The sequence below is a fragment of the Dermacentor andersoni genome, chromosome 7 (genome assembly GCF_023375885.2).
Source record: "Dermacentor andersoni chromosome 7, qqDerAnde1_hic_scaffold, whole genome shotgun sequence".
Taxonomy (NCBI): domain Eukaryota; kingdom Metazoa; phylum Arthropoda; class Arachnida; order Ixodida; family Ixodidae; genus Dermacentor; species Dermacentor andersoni.
The window spans coordinates 168,608,204-168,624,322 of NC_092820.1; the positions used below are offsets into that span (position 1 = coordinate 168,608,204).

Below are 16,119 nucleotides of genomic sequence, written 5' to 3' on the forward strand. Positions count from 1 at the left end.
GGTAGCTACTGATTCCATAATTACAGTACAAAGCATCAATTCCTTGAGAGCACCACAAATAATTAAAGCACCTTTTATGTGGCGCACTCAAAACCCATGAGTGCAGCACAGCTTTGGACATGAAAAAGGAGACTATTCACGTCACTGAAAGTGGAGGTGGCCGGTTACATGGTGTCGCAAACAACTCGAGATCATGCCAGTCAGCCTAGTCAGCCATTGTGTCCTAAGTGGACACAATGAATGTGTCACTGAAGGCTGCCAAATTGGCCTTTCCAAGTGTGCATTTTTTTTTCAAAAAGCAAAGGAATACACTTTTCCCTCTTGTCCCATCGAGTGCTGAATGGACTTGACTTTTGGCATCCGGGCTTTCAGTGCCTCACACCACAAGACCACTAGATAAAGTTTCGGCAACATGACTACTTTCCTTTTCCGCGTCTCAAGTTGCGCTCTACTTGGTGCAAGTTTTAAACCGATTGCTTTAAAACATTATTTCTTGCACTCTCGAGGAATTGAGGCTCCATAGCGTAATTACTGGATATACAGCTATCCTATAATGAAATAAGAATGAGAGCAAAATTTTCTATCAGTACTCCTTTAAAGCTGCCTATTACAATCTTGTATATGCTGCGGAACACATAATTCTTTCAGTATCAACCACATGAGCTCTACGAAGCCAAAACATTTATATATACTTGTGGTACTTTAAACTACCCTTCTTTTCTGTCATCATAGTCACACTTTGCTTTTGTTGTCAGAATGTTCATGCTGCAAGATGCCCCTTGAACTTTGCATTTATCAGCAGCTGCAAGCGACAGTTTCAATAAGCAGCATCAATGTATGCAGGTGCTCATATCCTGGCAAAGCACTAGCCTTCAGATACACAGTCTTTAGGGTTTACTTTAAAACCAACCAGCTATCGGCAACGAGTGCTGAAACTTTCCATTCCAACAGCAGCACTGTAACAAACAGCTTAGTGTGTGGAGGAGATACCTTTCAGCAAGACATGCTGCAGATTTGCATTAGCAAATTCACAGATCATCTCGAGGCATTTGTGTGTAGCATCTGACCTAACTGGGCACTGGCATGCTAGAATGTAAAGGCACATGTGCTCCTTGGAACACGCATGACCATGGACAGAGTTTGGCTGGAAGCATCAGGTGTTAGCAAGTGTTGATCCAGGCACACATCCGTTATCGTTCAAAATTTCATGCCACTTTCAGTGCCTCGCTATCGCAACCCATCAGCAAATTTCAGCTGCACACTCAAACTGCCATAGCGCTTCCTGGCCAGCACTGATTCCCCATGCGACATAGTGCTCGTCTCACTTCTTGTCTCACAGCGGCGGATGTTCCACATCTGCCAACAATGTTTGCGAGTGGTGCCACTGGCTAACACTGCCAGGGTTAGTTATAGTAGTAACGCATAAATACCCCAGAAAGTGGATGGGAAAACAGCTCCACGGTAGCTCAATTGGTAGAGCATCGCACGCATAATGCGAAGACGTGGGATCATCCCCACCGGCTGCAAGTTCTTTCCCCCACTTTCAATTCCATTAATTTTAATTTCTTTAATTCAATTAGCAAGTACAAGTAATTTCCCCTGTGTTGTCCTTGGTGTCTTTGTTTGTTCGCTTCTTATGATATGATAAATAATAATCAGGCCCCTCGGTTAACCCCCTTTCTTCTCCTTCATTACCCAATAGTCATTTGAAGTCGTGAAGTTTCAGGCCATTCTCAAAGCTAGATTACACTTAAAGGGACACTAAAGGTTACTATTAAGTCAACGTGGACTGTTGAAATACCATCACAGAAACCTCGAAACGCTTGTTTCGTGCCAAGGAGAGACTTATTTTAAGAGAAAATGCGTTCTGAAGCGTCCGCGTACCGCTAGCGCAGTTCAAATCACCCGCCCTCCGATCGAGGAGTACTGACATCATGGTCTCATAGTGACGTTGCGCCAACGGTGAGTAGAACGGCGTCCGCAGACGGCGCTACGGCTTTTCTGCGCAAAACGCAAACGCGCGGCCAGAAACAGAGCCAAGACAGAGCCGACAGCAGAGCGAAAGCGGGAGTATGGTGGCTAGCGGAAGGAGAAAAGAATTACGTCCCACATTACGTCCCACGGCACACGGAGAGTCCGTTTTCGTTAAACTATAGGCTGCGGCGAGCTCGCAGCGTGGTCGGCGTGATCTGTGAGAAGTGACGAGCCTTTTCGCACTCGCAACAGGGCATAAAAAAGTGCGAATCGACGCAAAACTCGGCCTAGAAACGTGCTTCGCCACAGCCAGGGCTCAATACGACCCAAGCTGGCGCGACCCAGATGTCGTTTCCCGCACCGCCACCAGGCGCCGCTACTATACCTCAAACTCCAGCGCAAGACGCCCATAAGCTGGTACTTCATTCTATGGCGCAAACTTCGACGCTCGTCGCAATGGACCCTGACACCGACACATTGGCTCGCGATGGTGGGCTCAACTTCAGCGATTTGAGCACCGACGAGCGCGACCTGCTGCTGAGGGCTCGCACTGCCGGCGTCGTTGCGTACTACGACGGCGGCCTCGACACCGGCTCTCCGGAGCGGGAAAGCAACGAGGGCTTCCCACGACATCACATGGACGTGGCATTCTCGCTGCTTGTTCCAAACGAAAGTGTCGCGAGCCAGCAGAACCCTCACAGCACGACGCGATAACGAAAGTACTGAAACTCCAAAGCGTGCGCGGCGCAGAGTCGAGCGAAAACGAAACCTTTCGAACACCCATATTACTGAAGGGTAACGTCAAAATGTTATTTTTTCTTAGAGTCGAATAGACGTAGACAAGTAGCATTTTTTTCCGTCTTATAATCGAATGAAATGATATTTTTAATACGAGTAGTTGAGTATTAGTAACACAAATTATGAGGAGTCCTTTCGTAATCGGGCTAGTACCGGAATGTCGCTGGGGGGTCTCAAATCGTGTCATGCATTTACCTCAATTTCTCGGTTACTAAAGCTCTGTTCGCGATTAAATTGACGCCTTAGACGTTCTAGAACATTGCTCTACCACTTTAACTTGAGTTTCTGGTAACCTTTAGTGTCCCTTTAAAGAACACAGGCAAAGCATTATTGGTGAGAGCGCACAAGATTGTTGAAATCAGCCAGACCCTGCGAGATGCCAAGAGGTTTTGGCTGAAGCCTGGTTAACACTGCAGTGTCACTAGGCCTGTCGTCACTACGCACTCTGGTGTTTGTCTCATCCTTGTCCTTTTGTTTACAATTCCCCTTCCAGACTCATACAACCAAATCAGCCAAGCAAATGCTCAAAGTGACTTGGTATCCTTAACGGTTCGCCAGTGGTGGCGGTAGGCCGACCACAACGGCTTGGTCTGTAACACATGTCCATGAACAGCCAGCAACACAGCCTGTGTTAGAGCACAGGAGGGGTCATATGACCCCATCACCTGTGACATGTGCAGCCAGATGCCGGCGCCTGTGATGAGCTATCACTGAGAACCACCAGCAAAGCAGCCCAGGCTGTCGGAACGAGCAGCTAGGTGCCGGCATTGGTATAGCCAGCCCGGTATACAGGAACATGTGTTGGATATAACGAGGTAGAGTACAGAAAATGCAATTCGATAACTGAATTTTATAAACTGGCACAGAATGGACAGCATGTGAAACCAAGTCAGTAACACCATACTTGTTTGTGCCACCGGCAATCGTCACCGTGCACTGACTGGTTAAACTTGGCCTTGGCAGGGCACATGCATGCACACTAGCTGCAATGACCTGAAGCAATCTCCTTGCTGTCGTGTTACTAATAAGCTTTGCCATATTTAATCCAAGATGTACAGAACATCAAATGACCAATGTCGCAGGTCATGTAATAGCCTTACTTTTGGATTATCAGCCTTTAAATAGCACCTCACCAGATGACACAAGCCCCTGATGGTAGACAGATACGATGCAGATCCCAGAAACACATACAACCTGATTTCACTGTTTGCACCTAGACATGTGGGTGCCAATGCGAGCTCTAGCTCTCATTGTTCAGGGATCTGCATTGTTTCTGGCATGCGATAATGGCTGTCTTTTTTTTTTCCTATAGCAATTATATGGACACTCAGGTGCGTTTCACCGTCACCCTGAGGTTCCGTATGAAGTCCAAGGGCGATAAAATCATCGTCGCTGCGCATTCTGTCCATGATAGAATGTGTAAGCGCAACTAAACGAGAACGTAGAAAGAAACAGACGTGTCTGTTTCTTTCTAAATCGTCATTCAGTCGCCCTTACACACTACAGTAGAACCTCATTGATACGTTGTCATTATGTACGTTTTCTCGGCGGCGATTTTCGCAATCTAAAGCACAAAATGACCCAACAGAGTTATGCTCAATTTTTAATGGTTCATATGTTCCTGGAAAACGATTTTTCGGCACCAACGTTCAGTATGTCGCTAAACTGATATCATACGATACGTTTTCCAGCCACTAGATCTCATGTAAACAAGAAAATGCACGAGGCATGCGCCGATCGAGAACAGTATATAGTTGCCTGCGACGGCAGCTTCACCGCAATACTCGCCCACTTGTCTCACGTAAAAATGCCGTCGCGCACTTAAATTTTCATTTTGGTACCAGCAAAGCTTCTCCAGGGTCATCACACACGGCATTCACAGCTATCATTGCCAATCACGATATGGATCTTCACCTATCTGTTTCACACCACGTGGTGCCGTCAGAAGCATAGCACACGCTTTTAATAGGCGATAACTGAAACTCGCTGGCGTTTCCTGCTGCAGACTGCGATCGTATACGATTTCCAGCTGTTAGATCCCACATGAACAAAAAAAAGCGCGCTCGATCAAGAACATTATATAGCCGCCTGTCTCACATGAAAACGATGGCGTGCAAAGTTTTTTATTCCAGTACCAACAAATCTCCGACCGGGTCGTTGCACGCCGCCTCCATAGCTGTCGCCACCAAACCTACTGTGATAAGCACCTTCACCTGCTTTACAGCGTGTGGTGCGAAGTGCCATTGGTAGTGTTAGGAACGGCCTGCAGAGGTGCTGACATGCAGTTTTCTCAGCCCGCTGCAGCTGCGAGTGTGGCGAGCTTCCCCGAAGAGACCATCGAAGCCTTCAACACCTGCCGCGGTGACTCGTTTCGTAGGAACCACAAGCTGCCGCGTCAACACCCCCTCGGCGCCGCTATGACTAAACGCGATCGGCGGACCAACTATTGTTAGTGAACTCGCCACCACCGACCCGGTCTTTTGGGAGCGAGGGAGTTCCCGAGGGAATGTATTTGGCGGCACCGTCCCACACGCCTTTCAAGATGCAAGACAATGGAGAACCACGGCAGCCACGCTGCAGGGGTCAGCTCGGGGAATAAGAGGCACCTCCTTTGGGCAAGACACAGTTCTGCGAAGACCGTCTCACCTCGGTGGGGGCAGTGAAACCAGTGCGTACGTGAGCCCTGCTACTCCAAAAAGGCGGGTCAACTACGATGACGTTGGACGCTACGAATTGGCGGTGAACTGCCGTTTTCCCTCACCTAGGGATCTAGGGAGGACGGAGTGTTTATAAGCAGCTGTTTGTCGGCTGCTAGTGGGTGCTTGTGAGCTGTGTGCTCGTGCTCGACAAGCAGTGTGTTTGGAGCTTCGTGCTCGTATGCTGTATGCTTCATCTTGCGTGCTCCAATTGGGAGTCACGCTAGACTGTCGAATGTATCCCCTGTTTGAATGCAAATGTCTGTAAATAAATTCTTGTACACCTAGTTCCTCCCAAGTTCCTCCCTATGACCTCTACCCCTTACAACTGGATGCCAGCGGCGAGATCGTCCTACAACTCATACAGTAGCGTACCGCACGCCTTTAGTAGCCGATAATCCAAACACGTCGCCGTTCCCTGTCCCTGCAGCAGGCAGTGCGATATGGGCATCACGTTTCACTTTGGCAGCACCTGGCATTGCCCACCAGTTAGATTTCGGTTTCCCGTCGCACTCTTAAAACACCCTACAATAAGAAAACAACAAAACGCGTCTCGGGTTGCCATAGCACCACCAGCTTTACGCGTCGACGCCTCATGCCACAACGATCTGCATGATGCTTCGCATTACGTAAATCTGAACAGTAGTTGAGTTTGACAAATTGTTTTAGTTAGTACATTTTTTCTCGCGTTTTCTTTTCCAGAACGTATGAATGAGGTTCTACTTTATATCATCGTTAATTTAGTTAGTAAGTGAATGTTTACAATACGATCGATAAAACTACTATCCTTTTTTGTATAGCTATCTACTAATTTGCTATCACAATCGGTGCTTTGCCTTCTGGGCGAAACTGACTTTTTTTTTTAGTTTTGCTATCAAAATTCTAACTTTTGCTAGCTTTCTAGAATGCATTCACTTGCATTTCAAGCAACACATTTTGCACAGAGGCTGCTTTATATCTATACTATTACAAAGAATGCATTTTATGCGATATGATATTTCATTGCAGCCAGCCTTTGGTCCAGGACTGTAGCTGACTAGTGCTTCAAGTCAGTCTAGATGACAATGGTGATGTTTATTACTGTCCTTCAGCCTCATAAACCTGAATGACGTCCATGATGAGGTCGGCAAGCTTCTCTCGAGACAAGTTTTCGCAGAGTGTTTCGTACCAGCTAAGGACACTGTCCTCCCCATGTGGCACTCGCACGTCATAGGCGAGCAGCGCCACCTGGAGGACAGCCACTGCCAGCTCTTGTGGAGGATGCCGTAGGCAGGTTGGCTGCATGTACATGTCGCACAGCAGTGACCATGCCACTTGTGCTAGTGGGATCTGGCAGAGTGCACCGCTGCGGGCTCCTCCACCTCCACCACAGGTCAGTGGACCGAGCCAGTCACCCAATGACCGAAGGTAGTGAAGCAGGTACTGCAAACACACATCGTTTTAGTGGAGTGCATATGCATGTGCTGACGGGTAGAGCAATTTTATGCTATCTACAATATACACCAGAGCCTGACAAAATAAACCAATTTACTCTTCTCAAAGTGAAAACTTCGCAATTGATAAAAGTTTTTCTTGGAAGAAACGTCTTGCTGCTGAATGAGAGCTTTGTTGCCTTACGACACTAAAACGGCAGCCTTTGTAGCATTCTGGGGTCACTCTTTGTCGTTGGCTCACATGCCACTGCACCACCGTTAGCGTCGAGATCGGCCATACAATGCAGCATATAATAAAGAAAGAATGGGAAATTAAATATAACGATCAAATCTACAAGATCTGTTACACCTAGTAGGAAGGCAATTTTTCCTGGTGTGGCACTTTGTCTACACCTTGTTTACATTACAGAAATTATTTTGTCAACCGAGACCATTTTATCTAAAACCTTTAACTAGATCAAGACGTGCTGTACAGACTTCATCCCCTCGCCGTGCCAAGGTGCACAAGGCAGCCATAAGGCAGAAGAATAGATATTGGCAGTTGTTTGTTGTGTGCAATGTGCAGCAGCTGGAAGTTGTGCAGACATCTATAAATTTATTTTTCAGGAATTTCTTTTAGAATTCATGTGGAAAACAATTTCTTCGTGCAACTTGTGCAGACTTCTTGCTGATACTATGTTTTGCTAGGACTGGGTAACAATGAGGTGGACTCACCCGGTGCGGATGGTCGACGGATACTTGAAACTGCAAGACCCGCAGCATAAGGAGCTCACACTGGACAATGGCATCACGTAGGCACCAGTACTCTTCTGCCAGCGGCAGAGGCTCAGACTTTGGATAGGCGCTCCTGCAAAAATTTGTTGAAACAAAAATCACCATCAATCAAATTAAGTTCACTGAAGGATAAGGACCTGTCCCAGCGATTCCCAGCTACTGCCATTCAGTACAGGCTGCATCAACCCTATGCCAGCAAACTTACCAACATCACTATTTTATTTAATCTCCTTCCACCCCAGATGGGTGATAAGTTATAGCTTTTAATGGCAAAAGGGCATCGCTGCTAAATAGCATCATGATTACTTGCTATCCAAATCATCAAAATGCTAATCTCAAATAGAAATTAAGCTGCGAAGAGTCCTAAAAGAGAAAAAGTATTGCTGTGTATAACCCAGGGAAAAAGATAACATTTCATAAACATGCAACACAGCATGCAACACACTGTATATTAAGATCACCAGATGTCACGTTTATGTGCGAAGTGTCAAAGGCCAACTGCAACAAAATCTTGGGCTGCGTAAAAAGCCAATTTGAACAGTAGATATAGCAGGCCTCTGTGCAAAATTTTATGCTTCAAATATGAGCGGATATGTCACGAAAGGTTCCTAAAAGTAGACTAGGATTAAGATGAGATTAGCAGCTGTTCACAGCACGCCGTAAATATCTTGGGAGGCTACATGCTAGGACCTGCATCATATATCCGTTAACAACCAGGTGCTTGCATCTTCTGCTTAGGAGCTGTATTTAAAGGTTGCTAGCAAAAAAATTTAAAAATTACCCGTCCTGCAGCTTTGCCAAAATTGTTTCAATAGTATATACTACCCATTTTTAACTAATTTATTTCGTTGGGGTTTGCCTTTCTGCAAAGCTTTCCTTGATGTTTACACAAGTGAATTTAAATGTTATATAAACATAATGTTAACGATGCAAATGTAATTTTTGTCCAACTGTATTGTGATGAGGTATCAACTGAAGCATGTGCTTAAATGCAGGCGCCAGCTTCCGTTTCACTCACATCTATACATTGAACCCAGATATTTTTTTTCATGATAAACATAATTAGAAATGTCAGTTCATAATCACTGATGTGAGTAAATAGCCCCATTTTAATGGCTGCATGGGCATTGTGATGTGACTGCAGGGGACAAGAATCCAACTTAGAATTATTCTAAGATTTGGGAGAATAAAGACACAAACCAAAGACCCCAGACAAATAGCTACTGTCCATAGCTTTCCAACACTAATGGGCTTGCGCCTCATGCCTTCTCTTATCTAGTCTTGTTCTTGGTGGGGTTCTTTGCACAATAGTCGAAAGTGGCATGCGTGTTAAGAAATACAAGAAAATTTTCGAAGTCTCAATACCTATGACAAACACAAGGTCAATTGCACCACCAGTTGTCAACGTGGGGAGTGGTGACTGGCCGGGGTGACAGCCGACGAGGTGCACACTGAAGAAGTCTTTCATGAAGGTCGCTAAGCACTGGTTTTCCTAGATCAACATTGAAGTCTTCAGTGCATACCAACTGTGTTGTCTTGTCGTGGTTAGGATTACTGCTCTGGATTTATACTGAACGAAACGCAAGGTAAGGTACACTCTATATTCCTTTGGGTTGCCATGTGGCATAACTTCACTACAAAATTAAATATAAACATGCAGGCTTGTTTCGTGCCAGATACTGCAATAACGATGTATGGAAAGCGTTGTCCATAATCCATCGTTTGTACTCTTCAGGTTGGTCACTGTCCACTTTCACACCTCTAAGTACACTTTTGTGAATTGAGCAACAAACTCACTGTTCACACCATCTGTGAGGATGCACTCATTCTGCATTGCAATCTCATTCTTGTAAAATTACCCGCTGGCAGAACTGGCGCCCTCACATTTTCAGTGACACATTTGCTGGAAACCAGCAATCGGCTGCAGATCCGAGTTGCACGTATCCGTCAGTGCAAGGACGAATGTTTAGGGGGCATGTTTTGGACAGTACTTCAAAGTCAGGGGCACTAGCGCCAAATCTCGCTATTGAACAAGAAGATGGACATGTCTCAGTTTCGAGCTGCTCGCTCCCCAGGGTTGATGGCTTGGTTGAGGCGCATAATCGGTCTGTGTTTGTTCAAAAAGGTCATCTAGTCTTCTTCATGCAAAGCACCATGCCCTACTCGTATTCCTGCCTTAGAACTCGTATCTTCTTCAGGCATACGTAAATGGATGCGTTGTTGGAAATGTCCAGCAGGCGACTCATCACCATTTGGTCCATGGCCACTGGCATATCGACGATTTGCCTGATGATGCCAAACTGTCTGCCGTGCAAGAGGCACTTGATTTGCATGAACGAAATATGAGGGGAGATCAAACACTTGCTGATCTCATTCAGCAGAGGTGGGTACACAGGGTGGTCTAGGTATGAGAAGGCTTTGTTTCATGGGAATCGAGGCAAGCTGCTCCTATTTACCAGATCCCTTAGACATGGAGCATTCCACAAAGCTTGACATGTCTTCATTGGGAAAAACCACACTCAGCATAAACTTATGGTGCACTTTGTTAGAGCGTGAAGTGCAGTTAACCGATTTCCGCAACGTGTACGAGTTAGTGTCTGTGAACCACTTAAAAAATATTGACGCACATTGCTATGTTACTAGAGCACAGGTTAAGTGTTTTACACATTAAATGGCCTGCCCAACCCTTTGACTACTACTTAAGGCATATTCGACTGGTCGGATTAAAGCGCTCTGGCAGTGCTATTAATGCCGTGCAGGACAGCTTTTAAACCTATATTACGATAATAATTGGCTTGAATGTAAGCTTGGCTAAATCATCGCCAGTGGAACAGTTACGCTTGCTGTTAAGCTTCGTCGCTGCATTACAAAATTTTTGGGATTCAACAGAGCACTCGTGTACTTGGACTCACGTATGCAGATTTACGAGCCTTGCCTGTGCCTCTTGTTGCACTATTTTAATTTCACTTTATACTGAGATTTTGCACGCACGTCAAAGTACCCTAGGTAAGTATTGCAGTCCTCCACTACGGCGTCTCTCATAGCTTCAGTGTTGCTTCGGGACAGTTATTTAGCACGAATCTGGTTTGGGCACTTACTTGTGGAAGACGTTCACCACATCTCGTATTTTGAGGTAGTCCTCTTCGACTTTGCCGGCCAAATACATCGCTGTCGCGGCCACTAGCTAGCAGAGACAAAAACCAACAAGACACAGTGAGCAGCTATTCGGAAACTTCATCGATTAGAAGAAGAACCGCGGCACGTACATAGAAATCATAATCATCTTGCGAACACTCCTGGAAGAACCGGTGAAAGTACGTGGCTGCTGTGGCAACAGTCTGCGGCTTAGCTTCCAACTTGGTACCTGAAATGTTGCACACAGGACACGCTGTGAAACAAAACCCCCTCAGCTGCGCCAAAAACGTAAGCGAGAACCACTTACCTGCTTCAAATATTAGTCTCACAGAGCCAACGTACGACGGTGTCTTTTGAGTAGCCATCATAAGCTTTAAGCTTTGCGGACCACGCCGATGACGCTAGATTAGTAGCGTGTCGGCGTGTGTTCGCAGGTGCTCTGGCTGCTCTTACTGAATGCAAATGGTCGTGGTGCAAATTAAAGCAAACTTATCTTGTAAATAAACATGCCGGCACAAACGCTTCTCCTTGTTGGCAATGGCGATAACTATCATCGCGCCGCCTGGCGCGCTCAATAAAGTAACAAAAAAAAGCCCGTGAGCTTGATGAACAATTCATTTGTGTACATATTCATAAAAACAATACGTCTGTTTAGCAGTCTATTGAAAGATAAAGCGAGAACGCTGAACAAAGCGTACGCGGCAGGTATACGTAACGCGGCTAACGCATAGCGGCTGAAGGCCTCTGACGGGAATTTTGCGTCGGGAATATTTTCACGCACTCATTTGTTGTGAAGATGGCTGCTCCCTTGCAGGGTTTACCTGCCGGGGCCTCCGTCCCTCCTGGTGGACCTCCCAATCCATCTATGCCGCCTCAACATCCAAACCAGCAACAGGCAGGACACTCCTCGCAAGGCCAGACAACCGAAGTCAAGTTTGACAATGTGGCCAAAGTGAAAGCTCTAGTTTGGTCTCTGAAAGACGCACTCTCGGTAAGCTATCACCGTCTACTGTCCCCTACTCGGTTATTAACAAGATGTATGTTCTGTGAACAAAATGTATGTTACTGCTAATAAGATGTATGTTACAGATAACAAGGTCTGTATGTTGAGGTCATCTGCCAAGCAGAATGACAGTCTTATCGCTACTTGCCAAACTGAGTATTCGATCTTCCGCCCAAAATTCACTACACGTATACAAAATATTGTTAAACCCTATAGCCATCGCGGCTAGTGGTGGGTCCATTTAACAAAATGCACGAGTTTCATTTGCAGCAACGTAACATAATGTCATAAATATATGTATAACACACAAAAGAAATATGAGCCATTGTAATTACTAACCCCTTGAGCTCTTTCAAGCACACTTCGTACAACACACTTATAACGTTATTAAATAAGTTGCATCAAAAATATTTTGATCCGTTTTGGAACAACGATACCCAGTTCTCTTTTTTTTTTTTTTTCTTATCGCGTCTGTTTAACTGATACATCATTTGTTTCCCCTGAAATGTGCCGTCTAATAGGTACCTATTTTTGAGCGTATATAAGAATTTGCAGTGTACCTGTGAAACGCCTGGAACATATGTTATATGGGCTATGCCATCTGCTGTGTCTGCCGAAACAAAGGGTCAGGGTCCCTTCTCAAACCATTCTCACGGCTTTTAGTCCTACCTCCTGCAATTGAAAGGGAAATAAAAAAATTATGATTTATTTATTTATTTATTTATCTGTACGTTGCCTTATTTCAGAATCTAGTGAGGGTGGCAGCTACAAACATATATCATACAGCTGCAGTGGACAACGGAGTGTAAGTATGCTTCTCCAACGAGTGGTATTTGGAATGCATTGACAACTGGCCTGAACCTAATGTGCATGCTTTATTTTTCGTATTTTATTGCCCGGCAGGCGAGCGAACACATCAGACGAGTCAACGCCTCCAAGACTGGACAAGGCTGTCGAAGATTTCTTCTCGATTTGCAACCAGATCGAGCTGAATCTTGTATGTACTGAGCTCAATATTTAACAACTGCTATCACATTGCATTCTATATCTAAGGGCAACAAAAGACTTCCCTTCGCTATCTGTGGGCATTCACTGACGGTTCTGGTTATGATCATTGAGTCGTCAATTGCCTTCAAGTTATTCATACAGCCAAAACCTTTGCCAATTGTAATCTTGGAGCACCAATATTGGCAAAATCAGCTTTCTCTGATGACTTTACCTCATTGGGGACTGAAATTAGAGAGACAACCATGCGAAAAAGCAAACAATATAGTCAGAGAAAGCATAGGGGAAGCTAATTATGTTTAATTGAAATGTAGAAATAATAAGGTAAACGGTGAAAGTGGACAAAAAGTTAGCTTGCTGCAGATGGGAGCCAAACCTGCATCTTTTGCATGAAGTGGGCATTGGTTTGCTAATGAAGCTATCATGGCAGCCATCCTTCGTAAGACGATAGAATAAAAGAGTACTGACAGAAAATATCGGTTGTTGAGAGTATGTGGCAAGGGGGAGAGAGCGCTGATGGCTGAGGTAGTGAAGACGAACAAGCTGCAGCGGCCACACAGTTTATGAGTTGCCTGTAACCTTGATGTTCCACCAAGCACTGAAATCCAACCTCCAACTGGCCATGTTGGTTTAGCGTATCCCGAGGTAAAAGGCACGTAGGCGACACACAAAAGACACCTTGTGTGTGTATCTCTTGTATGTGTGTCGTCTATGTGCCTTTCACCTCGGGATACGCTAAACCAACATGACCAGTTTTCTATCCTAACTCCAACAGGACATGTGCTCTTCAATCCGCCCGTGCATCTGCTACTTTCCCCATAACCTTAGCCGAGTGCAGGAGGTGTCTCTTCGGAGGCTTCACGCTGGAGTGGCCCTTACACCATCTGTTGCCTGGGCTTGGGTATCGAAAAAAGTCAATCAAGGAACAGGTCCCTAGTGCTTGGCTCCTGTGGCAATGTCAGATGCTCGATGCCTGCTCTGGCTTTGTCTTTTAATGCAGTCGATCAGACTTAAGACCTTAAGAAAGGCTGGAATGAAGCCAATGAGCTACCTGAATGCTACATTCATCGCATGATGAGCAATAAGAGCCCAGAGACATTGCGGAGGTTCCTGCATGATGCAAAGTTATGAGTTGTTATTTTTTATTTTATTTCCCATATGCATTGTGGCAAATCGTCCTGAAATGAAGAAAGGAACCTTGTGTGCATGTGCTATTGGTGTGTCGCACTACAACATGACCATCTATTAAAGTTGCTGCGCTTTATATAAAGAGCATCAGGTTCAGAAGGCAGCAGACATTCTTTCATCAGCTTTCACTTCTTTAGGCACCATTTCTAATAAGCGACACTGATGGAATATTGGTAAAGGTCCCCTATATTAAATTTATTATTTCTAACTCATTTTAAGTAAACCTGTGCATTTTGTAGCCGTTGTTATCACAATGATTTTTGGCAAACATGGCAGTTGTACGTGCTGCAGAAAAGCCAGAAACTCGGAAAACAATCTTGTGCTCCCCTCCCTGCTTCCCTGGTCCGTTTTTGCTCGTCATGCTGCCAGCAGGGTTATGTGCTTGACTTCACCAGGGTAAAAGCTGTTGATTGGTTGGTCAGTGAGGTATGAGAGCACCAATGTGATGAGAGCCAGTTTCTGAGAAAGGATGGGGGCTTGCCCATTGTGCGCCTCAGATTCTCTCTCGAAGCTTCCATTCAGTCAGTGTCGCAGAAAGGCCTATCAGCAGCAGACAAGGGAAGAAACTTGGCTGGCTGATGTAACTTGTAGCTTTCATTGCACTGCATGGAGTTGATGACAATATGCAGCTACAAGAAGGCATGTCTGTGTGAGGGTAGTGAGAGTGAGTGAGAAGCAGTGGCGGACAGGTGGACATTCTTCAAACGCCTATAACTTTGCTATTCAGCATCACTTCTAAATATTCTTGCAGCTGTATGTTCATTGCAGACTGGTACACAGCTGTCTCAGCATAAGAAATTTTCGAGCTCAGGATGGTTCAAGGGACCTTTAAAACCTCTGAAAGGATGTCAAATGAATTTGCATACAATGTTTTGGGTGATGCTTTCAAACATAAAAAAAAAGCATTGGAGCTCTTGCCATAGCTTGTAATATATTGCATTGCACATGTCATATTTTGCCTATCATGGTGGCTCAAAAGCCACAATGTTAAGTTGCCACGAACGAGGTTGTGGGATTTGATCACCAGCCACATTTTGATAGAGGCTCATCTACTGTGCTTTTGGTGTACGTAAAAAACTTCAGGTAGTCTAAATAATTGTGGACCTTTTCTATGAAGTGTTTTTCATAACCACTGTGTTACTTTGGGACATTTAACTTCATGAGCCAGTCCACCTCGTAGTTTGTTGTATCCCTAATTTTCAAAGTGTGCTCATCTGCTTCGTTGCGCCAAGTTGCTGCCAAGATTGAAAAGTAATTCTGTGACATCACTGCTAGAGACCATTGATTAATTGTTGTAAATATGTACGACTTCTTACCTTCTGGCATTCTGCTGCTGAGTGTGAGGTCACTGGTTCGATTTCTGGACTCATCGGCTGCATTGCTGTGGGCCGGATGGTAAAAGCACCCGTGCATTGCAGTCACATTAGAAGAAACCCCAGGTGTTAAAAACTAATCCAAAGGAACCTTCCACCATGGCAACCTTCATCACTTGTTGTGCGTTTTAATATGTTCAACTCTGCAATTTAATTTATGCACGACTTTCCATTCTCTGTTCCAGCGTACCATCCAGGAATGCGCACTGCAGCTGCGAGACAGTCACCAGTACCTGCCTGTACCCGTTGTGGCAACAAAGCCTGACCCCAGCAATCCACAGGACGGCACGCTCTCCTACAGTCAGTACATAAACACCATCCGCGCACAGGTCAGCTTTGCCAAGGCAGTTCAGGACGTGCTCAACGAAGGTGCCCGAAGAATCAACCAGCCAGAGTAGGCTGCCTCCGGGTGATTGCATGTGAGGCATTCAAAGTGCAACTCCTTGCACAACATGTGTGTATGAATTGTGTTCAGTACTCCTACCCTATATAACACTATATTTAATAAAACCTTGCCATTTTCATACATCAAATTTCTTTTGTGCACTTCATTGCTTTAGCCTGTCTGATATTGCAATATCAATTGTTTTGAGGATTCATTACCTAGACAGGAAATAAAAATTACTTCAGCTTTAGCTTGAGCAAGCAGAATAAGGGGAACTGAGGAGCTCAATCTTGTTATTTACGACCATATGAAACAAACAAGATGAAGCCGAAGCATAGGGAAAATTAATTACCTT

At 45.1% G+C, this 16,119-nt stretch overlaps 2 protein-coding genes across 2 annotated transcripts; one reads left to right on the top strand and one right to left on the bottom strand.

Moving 5' to 3' along the window:
- Positions 1–6,523: 6,523 nt before the first annotated feature.
- Positions 6,524–11,352, bottom strand: koko (cyclin Q). The gene is made up of 5 exons (XM_050180252.3): positions 11,118–11,352; positions 10,942–11,039; positions 10,774–10,859; positions 7,616–7,748; positions 6,524–6,890 (listed from the first exon to the last, which is right to left on the bottom strand). The coding sequence occupies exons 1-5, from the start codon at positions 11,176–11,178 to the stop codon at positions 6,546–6,548; spliced, it is 723 nt and encodes a 240-aa protein (XP_050036209.1). The 5' UTR covers positions 11,179–11,352; the 3' UTR covers positions 6,524–6,545.
- A 228-nt stretch (positions 11,353–11,580) lies between these two features.
- ix (mediator complex subunit intersex) lies at positions 11,581–15,912 on the top strand. Its single transcript, XM_050180262.3, has 4 exons — positions 11,581–11,801; positions 12,560–12,618; positions 12,717–12,810; positions 15,565–15,912. Exons 1-4 carry the CDS (start codon positions 11,607–11,609, stop codon positions 15,775–15,777), a joined length of 561 nt encoding a protein of 186 aa, XP_050036219.1. The 5' UTR covers positions 11,581–11,606; the 3' UTR covers positions 15,778–15,912.
- The last annotated feature ends 207 nt before the right edge of the window (positions 15,913–16,119 follow it).

Excerpts from the sequence above, each read along its gene's own strand:
- koko (XM_050180252.3), bottom strand. The coding sequence starts at position 11,178 with ATGATGGCTACTCAAAAGACACCGTCGTACGTTGGCTCTGTGAGACTA. Across the intron at positions 11,040-11,117 it reads GAGACTAATATTTGAAGCAG|GTACCAAGTTGGAAGCTAAG; the intron begins GTAAGTGGTTCT and ends GCAACATTTCAG. Across the intron at positions 6,891-7,615 it reads CCGTCGACCATCCGCACCGG|TACCTGCTTCACTACCTTCG; the intron begins GTGAGTCCACCT and ends GTGTGTTTGCAG.
- ix (XM_050180262.3), top strand. The coding sequence starts at position 11,607 with ATGGCTGCTCCCTTGCAGGGTTTACCTGCCGGGGCCTCCGTCCCTCCT. Across the intron at positions 11,802-12,559 it reads CTCTGAAAGACGCACTCTCG|AATCTAGTGAGGGTGGCAGC; the intron begins GTAAGCTATCAC and ends GCCTTATTTCAG. Across the intron at positions 12,619-12,716 it reads GCTGCAGTGGACAACGGAGT|GCGAGCGAACACATCAGACG; the intron begins GTAAGTATGCTT and ends ATTGCCCGGCAG.